Source organism: Anopheles arabiensis, chromosome 2 (genome assembly GCF_016920715.1).
Source record: "Anopheles arabiensis isolate DONGOLA chromosome 2, AaraD3, whole genome shotgun sequence".
Lineage (NCBI taxonomy): Eukaryota > Metazoa > Arthropoda > Insecta > Diptera > Culicidae > Anopheles > Anopheles arabiensis.
In genome coordinates, this window is record NC_053517.1 from 50,701,248 (window position 1) to 50,718,938 (window position 17,691).

The 17,691-nt window shown below is 41.1% G+C and overlaps 1 protein-coding gene across 4 annotated transcripts in view; it reads right to left on the reverse strand.

The window, feature by feature from the left end:
• Positions 1-321: 321 nt before the first annotated feature.
• The window catches only part of LOC120893287 (protein pellino), a 39,485-nt gene continuing 22,115 nt past the window's right edge, over positions 322-17,691 (reverse strand). For 3 of the 4 annotated variants that reach the window (XM_040295089.1, XM_040295087.1, XM_040295088.1), the window contains 6 exons: positions 14,237-14,468; positions 7,229-7,420; positions 2,981-3,268; positions 2,742-2,895; positions 2,477-2,654; positions 322-2,380 (listed from right to left, as the gene is read on the reverse strand). In XM_040295089.1, coding sequence (XP_040151023.1) covers positions 2,254-2,380; positions 2,477-2,654; positions 2,742-2,895; positions 2,981-3,268; positions 7,229-7,420; positions 14,237-14,468 — 1,171 coding nt within the window. In that variant the 3' untranslated portion in view covers positions 322-2,253. The remainder of the gene's footprint in view (positions 2,381-2,476; positions 2,655-2,741; positions 2,896-2,980; positions 3,269-7,228; positions 7,421-14,236; positions 14,469-17,691) is intronic. The other variant, XR_005738124.1, reaches the window with a different exon arrangement.

Below are 17,691 nucleotides of genomic sequence, written 5' to 3' on the forward strand. Positions count from 1 at the left end.
AAGTTTTCCGATCCCTATCGCCCGGAACGGTTCAGCGCAATGCAATGTTCTGCCTGACAGACTTGACACGATGACAACTCTGTTCCGAAGTGAGCAAGGAAAGGGCGGTGGACCGAAAGCAATTAAAATGTTTGCACTTGCGTTCTTGCTGTCTTTGACGGTGACAATTAGGTGAAAACAATCTTTAAGAAAGACATGGCTATTTTTAATTACAATTTGCTACAACAACAATTAATGATGCCAATCTTTCGTAATATAGGCAATACAACAAATAAAATAATTTCGGTATGAGGAGACAAAAAACGCACACTCCCAGTTGGATATTTTTCACGACGCGCACATCACACATGCTTACATTATCTAATTATTTTATGCAATTGTCTTATCAATACTTTATGTACATGTTTCTTCGCAAATGAAGATTCTTCCATACCATGTTCTTCGCATTATTGGGCTATTGTTCTTGTTCTTGTTTTTTTCTTTTCATTTGCTTTGTTCATATTTGTGTATAATTTCCTTTTGCTGCTTGATTTCGTAGTGCGTGCCACTATCGAGAAATAGAAGCAATCTCAACGCGTTTACAGAACCCTGAACGAACGAAATTCACTAACATACTAGTTTTAAACTTCATCGTGCACGTTTGCTCCGCGTTTCCTTAGTTGATAAAGCTGTTTTCACGCTGCACGATATTTACTTTGCTTTCCCGTCACAAATTTTGCAACCCCTTTGAGACACTTTTCCAAATCTCCACACTTCATTATCGCCGCCTTCGGTTCCGGTTGTTAATAACACGCTCACACACGATTAAAACATGGCTTGTTTGTTTTATTACTTAGCTCAACACAACCAATTCAATTCACTAGTAATTTATTTGATTTGAAAATTGAGAGCAAGTGTAATAATCGAAATCACAAAGTCTACAATTAGTTTCATTTTTCTACCTTCAATAATGTGTAAGAAAATAAAAAAAGCAAAAAAATGCGTCTCGAAACATAGAAGCAAAATAAACAAGTACAAACGATTTAAACCGAACGGCAAACTAATCGCAAAACATAATCAGTTCATTTTGGGGGTTGAAAAGTAATTCCAATGGTGTGTCCTTAAAACAAGAGCAAACTAAACACTAACCTTAACTGTTTAACTAAACCAATCTAGATGATGAAGTCGTTATATCCACAGGATCAACGATACGCACGTTTCCTTCAAACCTCAATAAGTGCTACAGAATTGTTCGCTTTGCTTTTGCACACTGACACGAGGTGCGTTCAAGATGTGCGGCGTAGATGGCGTAATGCATCCGCGCTATGACCCGGTATATTCGCACGAAAGAAGGCTATAGAGAGAATTCAATTTATTCTAAGACAAGATGCTATTTCAAACACTATGCGCCGTATTCGCCGTGCACACGCTTTTCGTTAGCGAGTTTTTTCTTTACAACTTCATCAGTTTCGAAACTACCGCAATAACACAATCGTTCAACGTAACTTAACCATAGATGAGAATGCGTTCAAACCACTCTTGATGCTGTCACGTGCCCACTACTAAACGTATTGCGTATGTAAAAAAAACGAACCTACAATGTGCCCGGGTAACCATTACTAGTCGGGTGCCAGCCAGCTCACGATTTAAAGGCTCGTACTGTTTCCGTTGTAAATTACGTCACTTCAGTGTTGTGTGATCCAGCGGTGCAGCAGATTTCAATCCATTTGTGTATAATAATTATGTTTGGTTTGTATTACTGATTGTTCCAATCCCGCTTCCCATCTAAGCGTCCGCGGTTGCTGCGCCACTTTCCGATCAACACCGTCTCCTCCGCTTCATTCGACATTAAATTAACGGGTAAAATACATTAACACTTCAATAATAAACTGGAATATTAAACAGATACTCTACACATAGACTTTACCATAAAGCACGGCTCAAACTGATAATAAAGAACAAAATGCCGCTATGATGAACATTGAATTTGAAAATTGCGAGCTTGCAAGAGAGGTTCAGAAGTAAAACTACCTACGCGCCGATAGGTGGCGCTAGCCTTGAATCATACACGAACACTTTCCGATACCGTACACTAGATGGCGCTTCTGGCTGAATCATCTTAAGCGTTTCAATCACGGATTTTTTAGCGTTTTCAGCTCACCATAAACTGGCTCTCGGAAAATAGGCGGCCGCGAGTGCGATGCGACGGCGACGACGACGACGACGTAACACGTGACGGGTGAAGACAAAAAGCATGAGAAGATGATGGCGCAATTAATCTAAATTATCCTGGAAAATCAACTTTATGTACCCGGGAGATCCTACAAGCGGGGTCGCACAGAACGGGCAAACCGACTGGAAACCGTTGGTACCGTGAGGTATGTCGACATTTGCCCAATACCTGGTGAAATAGAGAGATAGAGAGAGAAATTTAATAAGTTTTTGTTTTTATTTATTTTTTTTTAATCGAGAACTAATAATGTAACTGACTACTCACTTGACCGTTTTTTCAGTTGCCATGTGACCGCACGGATTGAATGCATACGTCGGTGGACCCGAATCGACATAGAATGCAGGCTCAACACCCATGCACAGCGTCACCACCGGCCCAACCTCCAGACACATCGGACACCGTCGTGCGTTTGTATTTTTGTCCTGACCCCAACCGTGCTGACCTAAACCAATTTAAACAAAAAAAACAGTGTTTTAGTACAGTTTTTGATAAATTTTGCGTTTCTAACGACAATCACAAAAATACCTACCCTGCACATGACCACAGTTCAGATAAACGTAAGGCTGATTGACGTGATCACCCAATGACACTTTTCTAGGAATAACTAACGTGTTCAGGCCCACCGGGCACTGCGGCCTTCCTGCGTTGATTTCGTCGACAAGCTTTTCCAGGTCCTTCTTGGTCTAAAATGAAACACAACAAATATTAGCCTTTCACTGCTCCTTTCAACCCGTGCCACCGCTTTTATGCCCGCATCGCAACACGTACCGGTGAATGCCGCAAACCTTCGGCCGAGCGCCATAAAAGCGTCGCCCCACAGAGATCGATAAGGGTGCCGTCCTGCAGCACATTCGACTCGTCATAGATCTGCTGTCCTTTCTGCTGGGCCGAGCGGCATTCCCGCAAGCTAAACACATCACCTCCAACGGACGTTTCACGCCACTGGCCACAGTCTGCGTTGCCACCGCAAAAGTCGCCCTTTGGATGCATTATCAGTACGCCGTTTGTCGTGAGGCCATCGATTTCTACGTTGTCCTGCCATTTGGTGGCCTTTTCCTGCAATGCAATAATCAATATCAGAAAAGGTTAAAAACGACCCGAGTTTTATTATACAATACAGCTATTAATCATGAATTTAAATTCAGGTAGAGAACTTGTTAAAAAAAAAATATCGCCAATATTGATCGCTCCATCTATTATTCTTAACAACATTTTAGGCAAACAACATAGACAAATAGCAAAGTAAACCCGCAATGGATTAACTAATTTGTAAATTTATTGCGCAGCAACACCCCACCAATCGAAACCACTTTGAACGATCTTTTGTGCCGGTGTGTCCACATGGAAGCACAATGAAGGTGCGTTGTAGGAGCACATTCGAGGCAATGCCGCTTGGAAATGCACAGACGGGCTTCCTTTCCAATTTCAACGAATCGAAGATCCGGCCTGATGTGAACGGCGGCCACTGTACGTGATTTGGAGAGCAACACATCCGCAACCGTTCCATCAAAAATGAACACGGGCGTACGCTTCCAACGAAAGAAGCAGAATATGGCAAGAGACATGATAATCCTGCAGGTACTACTCCACACAACAAATACAGCACCACAAAGCGGCCACAGACACACGACGGCTCCAGCAGCTAGCCAGAGACAGACCACATACACCACACACACAAAGGCCACAAACAAAAATGCGTCGTTGTTGTTCCAGCAGCGTGGCGGACGTTTCAGAAATGATAAAGAAAAATCAGAACACAAGTCAGATGTGGTGTGAAGTACTACGCAGTTGGCCCGGTATTATATGCTGGGGAAGGTGACAAAGAAACGGGGCGAAGAAATATTACACCAAGCGAGAGAAGAGTGGCAACTGTTTCAGTCCATTGCAGTCAATAAGGAAAAATTTGCATGTTGCAGTTTAATTAGGCAATCCGTTGTCTTTCAATGGAAAAACGGCAATCCATAAAATCGCGTTATTTGCATATCGATAATGGTCTGTGTTGGACATTGTTTGACTTATTGTTTCTCTAATAGTAATAAAAATAAATCCTAAAGATCCATCGCTTTCGTGAATGCAATTTATCAAACATTAAAATTGTATGCACACATAAAAGACATATAGTTCTTATAACACAAAAGAAAAACAATCTTTGCTTTGCTAGTTCAGAAGCGCCTAAAAAATGCTCTGTTATGCTCGCATATCCGTTTCCCAGCCGCCTCTATAGCACTATTTCCACGAACACGCACGCTGAAACGTACTCTAACGTTAAACACACCTCAATTCATTAGCGTCGCGCAATCTTTCGAACAAACCCAAACGTACTGACCTGAGTCAGCTTTAAGTCGTGGAAGTAGTAGTAGTAGTAGGTGCTGGAGTGTCTTGGGTTTGTCCCACTAAAAGGAACAACACAATGACTAAACACACACGCACCGGTACTGTACAAAAGTTAGCATTGTGCCGGTCAGATTTGGGCGAACGGGAGTAAAAAAAGAATTCATTTATGGTCAAAACAGTTCGCTGAACGTACACACATATAAACATTGCTTCAAAATAACAACAAAACCCGACGTAAGTTTCACAGCGCCCATTATTACCAACGTTTACTTCCATGTTCCATGTTCCATGCTTCTAGTTTCACATGTGGCCGCACACATTTTGTGATATTACATCACATTATCTTATAGCCATTTAAACTTTGCCGTTCCCTTGCTTAATCTAAATCAAACACAAATCTTACGCTGAGCCATGTCTGTATCCATATTTACATGCTAATTCGTTCACCGGAAGCCAGCTTACTTACTCTACCAGCTTTAAAGATAACGATTGACTGATTTCTTTTTTCACACCCTTGTTTTTTATTCAGTTTTTTTTATCTCTTCGTTGTAGGGGAAAGCGGGGCAAAATGGGCATGTGGGGCAAAATGGGCACCCTCTATTTAAGCATTATTTGACTACAAAGCTACTTTCCAATGCTCAAAATGTATTCATTAGAGTGTTTTATGAACACCATGTAAGTTTCATAACCCTAACACAACAAATAACCAAGAAAAGTGCAAAATAAGGTTTAGTAGCATATTGATGTAATTTTTGTCACTTCGAAAATAAGCTTAACCCAGTGTCACAGGGATGCGTTGAAGTTTTACATTATATATTATTAAAGATTTGATATTTCTATACAATTTGTCTGAAGAAAGCAAGGCGATCGAATGCGTATTTTTACTAATATAACATAAAATACAAAAATGCTTCACGTGGGGCAAAATGGGCAGTTACGCTTGGGGCAAAATGGGCAGATACTTTTGACAAATGGCGTTTGGTGAGGCTATGGTGTTGTATTTGTCGCCTCAATAATGATAACAGACACAGCTTCAAAAGAATCGATTTTGTAGATTTAAACGTGTAAAAACTGTTTTAATTTTCATAACATATTTTTGGTAGAATTTTAAGGACTTTCCTGACCAGCAAAACAAAAGATAGAACGAAAATACAATTCACGAAACGGTGCGCAAAAGCATAGACCATTACCTAAGCGCAGTTGTTGTGGCCCATTTTACCCCAGTGTTTTGACGTTTCACAGTTTGTTTACATATGCCCATTTTGCCCCAGGGCTATGCCCATTTTACCCCGCGTGACAAAATAGCTTCTCGTAAAACATCAACTTTTATTTTACACTGTTTTCATGATTTTAAGTTGTTTTCATTCTATGTGGCAATTTAAATCCAAAGATAAATAGTGGAGGCATACAATAATGCATGAATAATTGTGTTTTGTGGCATATTCAATGGAATATTCAGTAAACTGCTAAACATGCCCATTTTGCCCCGCTTTCCCCTAAGTGCGTTGGTGTCCGTTGTATGCCGAATCTGATAGACAATACAATGACTATCGAGAAATTGTGTTGCGAAATTCATTGACCTTTGAATACAAATGTGATTTCTGTCTGCTGTACAATATAGCTAAACATAAAATGCATTTACGGAAATGCTTTACGCAAAGCTATCGTACAACAATTTCATCAAATAATTTCATCCCTTGATCGCTGCGTCAATGAGTGCAAATCATCAAAATATCAGCTTTATTTTTTACTACGACGTAACACAATACGCCACCCACTTTGGCCAGTTATCTAAGCGGCGGCAGCAGGCGACTTTCCCGGCACCCGGTTACGGCTTCGTAGCGACCCCTCCTTTTGCCTTACAACATCACGGCGGCTTTCAACATGCTTCAATACCATGACGTTACAAATATCCAGCTACTATCGCGACAACTAACCATGCCGGAGTTGCCCGTTTAAGCCGGTTGTATTTTCATTATCATTACCAACGGTATCTGGTCGGCTGGCCGGCTCGCTGTCTGTCTGTCTATCTCTCGGTGGCGTAAAAAATCAAACAGACCACGACAAGTGCACCGCTAAACACCATCATCGAAAGTGCTCGATCGATACCGGCACACATAAGCAGCAGTGTAGGCCGATTAAAAAAAGCCACGGTCATTGGCAATTGGCATCACAACCATACTCAACCATATCCATACCAAATGGCTTCCAATGATCGTATGCAGCAGAGCAGCAAACGCATTTGTCAAACCTGTTTGAATCATTCACTTCCTGCTCATCTGGCGACACAGCTGAGTAAATCGCGAAAGACACTCCAGACGGTTCACCGTACCATCTTTGAGCTATCCCTGGTTTTAAGCGTTGGATTATAAATTTCCCTTTCACTAGTCATGGAATACAAAAAATCATATGATCATGTTCTTCCGTTCAACCACGATCTTCCGCACACTACAGCAAAGTATGGGACACGCAAAAGCTGAAGAGCATATCATCATATTTTACATCCGTTTTCTCTTTCGTTTCTGATTTACGGGCCAACGATGAAAGCAGCGGAATAAAGCAACACAACAAACTAAGTGTTCATCAAACCATCGTGATGAAACAACAATAAACACATTCCACATTCACAACACAACACCATAGGTAAATCGATTACAGTTAGCGTTTACATTCAAAACGTACCCCTAGGAATATGTTTCTGCTCGAATCGAATCCGGCTGCATATATCCGCGCCTTGTTGCCATCAGCCCGATCCACCAGAATTCGGCAGGCGAATCTGGAAATTGTGCTCTGCACAATTTTTGCATCTTTCTTGTCACCTGGTAGAGTGTCCATCACAACGAAATCTATCGGCGATTCGGATGACCGTCCCACCTAAAAAGAAAAAGAAGGGCAAAAGCATATAAGTGATAAGAAACATTACGAAATTGGTGAGGTTAATTACATTTGCTGTTGGTATTTGGAAAGACAAAATCAATCTCTGTGACTATATAATTGATTGCGTTATAAATTGAAATGTTCAATTGTTTCCAACGCGCGTACGCTTCAGTTACCATTCGGTAAGGCTATCTATAAACCGCTTAATCTTTAATCAACAAAGCCCACTAATCACACTGGCCACACGCTCTGCTGTGTGTGGGTAGATAATATAAAATCATTTCGAAAGCCTAGATTCCATAAAAGTGTTCGTAGCGCCAGTGGCACACAATTACCTGCAGCACACACGCTTTTTGGAAGCGTCGCCTGCAACCATTCATCAACGGTATTAGGTTTCAATTACTTAATCGCGTTTACTTATCCGAATGCTCTTCACCAAATCTACCATCGGCGATACACGTGTCTAGGTTGAAAATTAAACGAAATAAATAAATAAAAATTTCAGCTAAAAAGTTATATGCATTTTTTTAATCACTTTTATAATAATCCACCAACTATAGACAACGTACAATTCTGCAAAATGCAGAGCTTTTAAACTAGGATTTTAAATTCGTCGCACTCGGTAATAGGTTAGATTAATTTTAACATATAGAATTAAGTGACAAGTCTATGTAGTACCAGTATATTGTCGAAATAAATAAATAATTAAATAATTACTCCTTCTAACTCGCTTGCTTGTTTTTTACATTGCTACTACATATGATCTCGTTTCAATCATAAGAAGCAATCTCCAAAAACACAGACTATGTTAGGCAAACCTACAATCAAGTTGTCTTTAGCATCTTTACCTCCAAGGAACAATTTGTAAAGAAGGAAAATCTACGCTTTCCTTACGATGCATTCATACACGCGCCCTCGACATACCCACTCGAAGTCGTTGAAAAGTAAAGATTCATTCCACCCACACACAACATATATTTTTTGGTCGTCTCTCAGCTCAAGAGTTGCTTTGCGACAGGGTTGGCCTTAGCACTGTTTTCAATCGCATTGGTTTGTGTTGATTTGTGGGAATTATAAAACCCACACACACACACACAATTTCCAAGCACCGGACTGTAGTTACCAATCCCCTAACCCTACATGGTGTAAACTTTACAATGGATAATTGAACAAAATGGCCAAAAATTGCATCACACACTGCAGTTGAAAATTAGAAATGGAACGTTATTTAACCATTTATATGCAACTCATAACCTTCGCGTTCTTAAGTAGCTCACGATAGGAGCCACGAATAATAGTCCTACCATGGATATGAATTTAAAACTTTATAAAGTAGATGAAGTTGTGTGAAAAGCTGTTTTAAACTCGATAGGACATGCATATAAAACCACATAAAGACCATACTCCAGAACACAAACACGCCCCGATAGCTGAATTTGAATAATATTGCACAGTCTTTTTTATAGCATCTCCTTGTCGACTTTTTACCACCTCAAAGTCAATGCTCTTTTCGACACGGTTTTAGCTGTGCGATGATCCGAGAATTGTGTCCCCAATGCTGGTGCTGGTGCTGCTGCTGTGGGTTATCGCCACCCGTACTCGCAAGCTGGAACTGTTTACACAGTGACACAAAGAAAGTGCAATGCTCCAGTGACCATCATCGTAGGATGGAGCTCACGCTTCTTCAAACTTATTTGTTCGAACATATTTGTGGTACTAGCGTCTCAAGGACGAGCATTCAACCGAGCAGAGTGGGGTGTTCGAATACATCTCTTTCATCTGGATGCAATCGTTCCGCATGCACAACGGACATGCACAGTGGAATACAAAAGAGGCAAGAACACAACTTACGAAGATTATGAAATTGTTAATCATTGCCGCTCATTTATCTTTTTTTTTGCGCCGCCTATTGCTGTAATGTTTTTTCATCATTATCATATTTTAATTCATTAATTTTTGCTTTCATTATATGTTTAACGTATGTCAAACCAAACTGTGCTAACTATTCATGTCTTGTAATTAAAACGAGTACCTCTTGTATGTCCTCCTTTCAAGCAATCGAATAGCGAATAGCGATCTCATGTAAAAAATATCCTCTTTTTCATTTCGCACTATCATAATTCGATAACTGGTCATCATTGATACATTTTTGTTGTTGTAAGTAAACAAAAAATAGTCTAACGTATACGACCGGGCCGAACCGTTATTACAGAATAATTAAAAAAAAAAACAATCATTCTCATCAATTACAAGAAAACCCAATCGTTTGCTAACAAGCAGCATTTATTTGGTCAACAAATGTCAATCATTCCATACACGCGTCTTTAAACTTTTTATGTTCCTTTCGACATTTGTGTGGCACTGATAGGAATCAGCCCTTTTTTTGCTGCTCACATACAAGCTATCAACGTTAAATGAGACATTTGAGTAGAATCTAAATGCTAAGCAAAAGGAAACGAGAAACAATAAAACGTTAAAATGTCACCTGAATTCCAAGTACATTTTTGCTGCCAGGTTTCTGGTATGTTCATACGGTAGATGTTTATTCATGTTAATGCTTTAGTACAATTTATTACACGACAATATTCTTCAGTGAGCAATACTACTGCACTGGGCATCCGTTGAAATGCTGCTGCCTTTGTAGTTCCGATGCGATAAATGCACATGAAGCTTTACATTCATTGAAGCCGTTTACTTAACTTCGCCTCAAACCGCCAAATACTGAAGGGCTGCCAACGAACGGTGCTAGTCAATGTGGGTAGAACGAGAAAATCAAAGAAAACCACATGACATGTTCTGCAAACAACACAGCACAATCAGACAATACAACTTTCATACACTTATCACAGACTGATAATAAAATACGATGCATAAAGACAATTTACACGGGTTGCAAATTTAATATACTTCGTTCATTAAAGCAAAACATACATTATTTCACTTGAATAACTCGCGTAATGATTGTTCCGCGTTCGATCCTGCCCTTCGATACCCACACCCATCTCACGAAGGAAATTATAAATAGCTTTGCGGAATAAACCCACGTGAGTGCACCTGAGTGTGTCGAAAACGCATGGCATAGGCGAATAATAATTATGCTTTTTCTAGAACTAGTGCCCACTCGCAATGAACTACTCGCGGCAAACAAGAACGTTCCTCTGCCATGGTGCACTGCACTCTAGTCAGATTCCGGAACGATTATTATGGGCAGTTGGATGAATGCAGCCAACAAATCACCAATAAATATAATTATGTGAACGAATTACTAGGGAAGAAGAAGGGTAGACAAAGAAAGATGTAATGTTTGATACACATCACTATTCGACAGAGATTTTAATAAAATCTAATAGCAAAATCGTCTGATTAAAAACACAAATATCATCCTAATATGAATCAAATATGAATCAAAATTGACGATCGCTTACAAATCTGCACAATTATACAATTAGACACATCAGAGCGAGCATAAGATACAGCACTAAAAATAAGCATGAAAGAGGCCAAACATAACACAGTCCTTCGCCGCTACCACCCAGCGAAGCAATGTGTAAAGGTTAGACACGGAACCGGGCAGCACCAGTGGCGTGTTGTCGTCGTTTAGACGTAAGCCCTCGCCCTACCAAGAAACCTGCGAGATCGAAACACAGAGAGAGAGAGAGAGAGAAAACCTGGTCCCAAACGACACCCGCGGCACATGAAACTGGCAATGAACAGTTAGATCAAACTCCACTACCAGCACCCGGTCCCACCATTATCTTCGCATGCCTTCCGTTGCCGGCTAAAAGGGTGAGGGAGGTTGCAATTTCTCAAAGTGGCAAACGCGGAAAGTGGAACCAGTTACTTCGCTCGAATGCACCACCACCACCACCACCCTGCACAGCACGAGGTGATGGCGTCAACAGCGTGGGGTCTCTCTTGCACAGCGCTCCCTCTGTCTAGCTGTGTAAGTTCGCTGACTTTTAGATGCGAACTATTTTTACCTTCCATACCAAACAATAAGTCACACCCGATTGTAGGTGTGTGTGTTTGTGTGCGTTGGAAAGTGAACTCGGGCGCAGTATGGCGATATGCACCGGCCGTACAGTGTGGTGCAGAACCACACTGTATTGCTACATTTAATTGTGAAAAGCATTTCTGGAGCTATCGTTCCTTAAGCTATACGTTAAATAATAAAACTTTTTTTTAAATATATTTCAAAGTCAACAGGATCATGGACCATACATTCATCGTCATTTGAATTGTGTTATACATGTATAATGTCGTCGCTACTAATACCTTTCATTCGACACACTGTGTACCATTGGGCATTGCCCGCAGACACAAGCCTAGTATGTAATAAGAATGGAGAAAACAGCGTAACAAGTGCAGGCATTGATTTACAGTGACAGGGAGAAGTTGCATTCGTGGCGAAGCAGAGAGAGCAGAAGAAGCTAGGGGGGATCAAGTTTTTTCCATTCACAATCTACTCTTCCCTTCTTCTTCCAGCTCGTTTCTCCTTCATGCAAGTCGCAAACACTGCACGATCAGTGAGGTACGAAAAGTGCAGGTGAGTGCAGATCGTAATGCATCATTGCAGAACCGGCCAGACTGGATGGTGGTTGAGTTGTTCTCTTTTGCGGGTTAATCTTAGTTTTCCTTTTTTTTTTTTGCTAGTCGCATTTTCCTACGTTTTAATGTGCTTAACGTACGGGTGGGGAAGAGCAAGTGTCCTGTGCAGCATCGACCGACAGGAACATTAACGCCCATTATGTGACAGTTACCGCTATGACAACGCACACAATGCCCCCATACTGTCCGTACCACCAACGTGGTTTGTCTTTTGGCATAGAACTGTACTGTACGGGCTCGCTCGTGGGTGGTATTTGACGCTCGTGGGAGAACTGACAGGTGCCGTACAAAACGGTAGCGCATCTCCCTACGGTTTAGGACAATTTAGTCGAACCGGAATGAACAATGAATGATTATACTAGTCAGATAGCAACCGTTTAACCCCGAAACTGGATAAAGAGTAAGATAATGCATATGCAACACCACATGCATTACAAGCTAGTATGTAGTAGGTCAATGAACCTGTTGCGGATGTATTTAAAAACTGTACATAAACTGCACAATTCTTTATCAGAATTTTATACAAACTAACTTCATATCAATAAAACAATATACACCCGGTAATGTGGTATTATTACTACTTTATGTGCAACTTAAGCACAGCTTTTATTGCCCTGCGAATGTGATAAAACAATAATTAAATCGAAGAAGTATAAATGCAGTATGGTACTCCCCTTCACATACACATAAACAAGCCCTTCCTTAGAAGAACCGTTTGTTGACCGTATTGGATATCAAATGCACACTTTTATAATAAATAAATACATCCCATTTAAATCAACATCCTACCAACATATACCAAAGCATACTGTACAAACTGCATAGGAAAACAAGAACTTGCAATCCAAATAAACTCGAATAAAAATGTTGATTTATTTACTCCGCCATGCACTTCAACGTAACCATTGATTTGAATTATAGCAACATAAGTTCTTAACCAAGATGCGATCAGAATCGTCCATCTTCTTCCAGCTTCTGAGCAACGCATGAAAGAGTTGAAAGAGGCATAGTATGCATTATTTCTTACAGTCGCAAACAGCAAGGAACGACGGAGCTGGTTCCGTAAAGGAAGCACACCACACATCAAGTACGACGCACATTGTTTGCACGAAAGCATTGCACGACTGACAAATCCCGCCCTCGAAGGTCAACACAGTCGAACAAACACAAGAGATAGTGTGTTGTGAACGATGCATTTATAAGCGCGCGTCTCGATTGTCTCATGCCACACTCCACTACACCAACGCAACCTGCTTGCTTTAGCACTGATTAAACCATTAAGCAATTGGTGCAAAGGGAAAGGAGCCACAACTGATGTGCTGTTATCTTCGAGTGTTGTTCAGTTCTGTTGCGGTTAATTAATGCCTAGATACGAAGGAGTTCATATAAATCACGGCCGCACAGTGAGGAAAACAATCGAAAAAAACCATTTTTTAGGAATATCGCCAATAACTCTATATTTAATTCCTTTAACCATGAACATGAAATATTGTCAACCTGTACTTTTTCTTGCATCTTGTAACCTCTTAATCGCTATTTTCCAGCAAAAGCATACCAGTCACTGTACATAAACACTTCTTACTGTAACAACAAATTAGCATCAAAGTGATTTCCAAAAATACACGTCAATACTACTTTTTACGCAATGCACAAAAAGACAGCATTTCCGGTCCGACGCTAGCGGTGTGCTGTTCAAGCTTCTAGCAAAGCATGGCCGGAAGACGCCGGCTAGCAGCACACAGCACAAAAGTAACGATGAAGGGAAAGACGTTTCAGCCAACAATGTATACATTGGACCGGAAAATATAATGTGTCTTTATTGTTTGCAAAGCGCCAAACAGCGCGTAGACACGGATATGGTGACACACTTTCCTTTATTTACCTTTAAAGTCCCTTTCAAAATACACTGTAGTGAACTAATACACAACACAACGAAGCCAATCCGCATGGGACCATTTTTTAAAGCACCGGCTATTGGGGACGGATGATTATGTATCTTTTTGAGGTCTTCCTGTTCCTTCTCGGAAGAATTTCAATAATGATGACACTGTCCAACAGAAGGTATCAAAAGTTCATTGAGCAACCATTATCAACCAAGAAAGGGATAACCAATCATCAACATTTACCCAATATCTGATGAACATGGAGCTCGTTTCGGACACTGTTCTTAATGATAACATTTAATTTAGTGTGACCAAGGCTTACCTGAAACATATCCGTATCGGGGTCCTCTTTGTACTCAACGATAACGGCTTGGTTGCGGGAGAGCGTGTACGATATGGAGTGCTGTTTCGCGTCCAAGATGGCCTGCGACGACTGTGGCGACTGTACGATGTAGTGTTTCGAGCGCTTCACACCATTTGATTCGGTGCGTTTGTACAGGACGAACTTTGACCGGCGCCGGCCACGATCGCCCTGTGGTAGAAAGCCATTATATCTGCGAAGAAAGTAAAAGAAACGGACCATATATCAATCAATCTGCAGGCATGATGCTACCGACAAGCAAACAATTATCCAGACAAAAATCTAATGTGAAGGCCTGAAAACCAGATGGCTGCCAATGACAAGACAAACGCCAAATTTCAGACAATATTCAAACCCGGTTGACGATCCAACAAAGAGTATCATTTTGCTTGAAACTTCAACTCCCAGTGGAACTGCTTCTTTAGCGGGTGGTACAGAAATTCAGGTTAATGTGTTGAACCAAAGGAAACAACGATGATGAGGGTTCACGACTTCATTAGCGAGAGAGGAGATCATTTAGCCAAAAACAAAAAAAATGGAACATTCTGCCTTCCACCTCTGGTTTCACGCAGTTTACAGCATATCCTACCACAGAGTGTGCTGTCCAATGAACCGTACGCAGATAACATTTTTCTCTTCATTAATCTACACCGGTCTTTTTATTGTTTTGCGATGCCCCGTTTTATCGATTGTGGTGTGAAAAAAAGCAGCCAGCCCGCACAAATAACCTAGAAAATGCTATCAAATTACAAAGCGTTACGCTCTTTCGCGATGGTGAACGCGAAGAAGGTGAACAATTAATTTTGCTTCTCCTTTAAGGAATTGTTTTACCCTTCTTGCATGGGTCGTTATTATACATCATTTTAAGCGATGATTGAAAGGAATTTAATTAATCTTGCAGAACGTTAGATATTTTTTGCTTCAAACACTTTTGCCTGTATTGTCACTGACCATGGCTCTGTCAAAACCAGCCGGCTGCGATGGACTTAACGATCCGAAGCAATTTTAAAAGCGCAGCTAGCCTTAGAATTGGCCTCAATGAATGAAAATTAATTCGCCACAGCGTTCTAATCGACACAGCCATCGAGCCCATCAAAAAGTGGGCTGGCCCTCGTGCCAAGGATTGCAAAAAAAAAGGTAAAGGCAAATCGAAAAGAAAATCTCTTCCCTTCGAAACCTTGACTTAGAAATGGCGAGCCGTTACACTTGACCAACGCCGGAACGAATCATGTTGAAGAAAAAAAACATAAAAACAACCGTGTGTCAAAATATATAGCACACGGCAAAAACACATAACTATGCATACGAAAAGTTAACCCACCGCACCAAAGACATGAGAGCTGGCCAAAGCGGAGCACATAAAAACGGCACTGCTACTTCCGCCGTAGCTTTGCGCCGCTTCCTTCGAATGTCGTTGCGCCTTTGGTTGATGCTTCGCGAATGGTACGTCGTTTCGAATGAAGCGGCGGCAGGCGCACACACCATCACTACACCAATACCACCATACCGTCAACCGGTCAAGGCTTTCACAAGCAGCGAGCAAAAAAAAAAAACAACCACAGCACGGCTGGACCCACTTGCTTGCCAGGTTTTGCTGCGATCGATTCACGGGCTACCACCACCACCCAAACGAAGGCGCGACGGATGATGTTCCGAACGTAGACCACCACCAAGCCAAAGGAACACCCCGACCGGCAGACAAATCAGCCAGCAAAGCAAGCGAACGAGCGAGCAGAGCGCGACTTCGCATTATCGACCGGATGGTGTACGTTCGACTGTCGGATTATTATTTTTCACCCGCTTTGCTTTGGCACTCACGCCAGCCGATGATGGACAAAGGAACTGTTAACCCGGCCACAGGTTTAACCTTCACTGAATGCCCCAGAAAACGAAGGGAGCGATAGTTGGCTACCTTTTCACCCAGCACACTGTTGTGACCGCACGTTTCGGTCGGCACGCAGTATCACCGGAACATATCTCTGTGCGGTTAGAAAGTTTCCCAAAACTTGATCTTACTTTTCCTTTCAGGCAAAGTTTTGGCATGCGTTACGAACATATGTGTAATTTCTTTTCCCTCTTAAAGCTGTATAAAATGGCTAAAAATTAATCCTCCTTCCTAAAACAAATTAATATTATCATTCCACGAGTTGTAAGGATTGACTGACATAAAACCATTTGTCGAGAAGGAAGCATTTAAATTATCTTCTTGTCATTGGAAACAGTGTCTCCGGAAGGAAAAATAATCTTCAAATTCTAATTAAATTCAACACATTTATGCGTGCTGTTATGACCTCGGACAATTATAATGATGATGATGATGATGTAAACTCACGAACCGATAGTATTCAATTTACGTAAATTATAACACGCTAAGCAGTTTCGTGTGTGCATCGGACAACCTCAAGGACAACGAACAAAATTAAGCAAAAAGGAAGCTAATGGCTTGCAAAACTAATTGGCATCTGAATTGCTGTTCGATTTTGATTCGTTTTTTTTTGTAAAATCCTTGCCATACTTAGCAACTGGAGCACACGCGTAGGTAACCACATGGATTAATCAGAGTGTTACGTTGAATTTCCCAAGTTTTGTTCAGCGTTTTCAATTTTTTCAGCTTTTTCAATTTTATTCAGCGCAAACCATTTTAAAAGTTTTTTGAAATTGAAGCATTGAAAACTGTGAAAAGTTTAAAGATACTTTATCATACCACACATTGGCCAAATACAAAATAAATGTAATAATTCTAAAGCAAAATATCGATCGAGCTGAGCTGCTGTGAACTTATCCCTGCGTCCTCCTGCCGTCATAGACACTGACGATAGAAGGTCATAAACATCATCTATCACGTCCTTGCCACGACGTGACGTGTTGCTGGACATTCTTTACAACTTCCATCACACTACATCTCTTGCGCACTCACATACAAAAGCACCACTGAAAGCATTTACACATAATCACCATCACCTTTCATGCAGAGTAAAACGCAAAGGTGTCCCAAAGGAAGATACGCTTAGGCGGTGGGATCAATTTCATCCTCTTCCATCGGCTGTCGTACCTTGGGGAGCACAGATTAATGAAACATAAATTGGTCCCAGCAGTCCCCGTCCGCGGTACAGGGAATGGGCAGAGCTCACATGACAAACTTCCTACCTCTCTTCCTCTCTCGCTTTCTCTCTCTCTTTCGAGACCCGCTGTTTTCGAAGGTTACAAATCTTCCCTTTGGCAAATAGAAAAATCTCAACTTCTTTGGCCGTCCAGAGACATGTGTGACGATGATTTCATGATATTTTCTATGCTGTCCATTCTCCTAACTTTCTTCATCAGAATTCATTGCGGATATGGACATGTGACCCGTGATTCTACCACTCGGAGGAAGAAACATTAACCTGTCAGGAAAGTTCTGCTTTCCACGCAGTCAA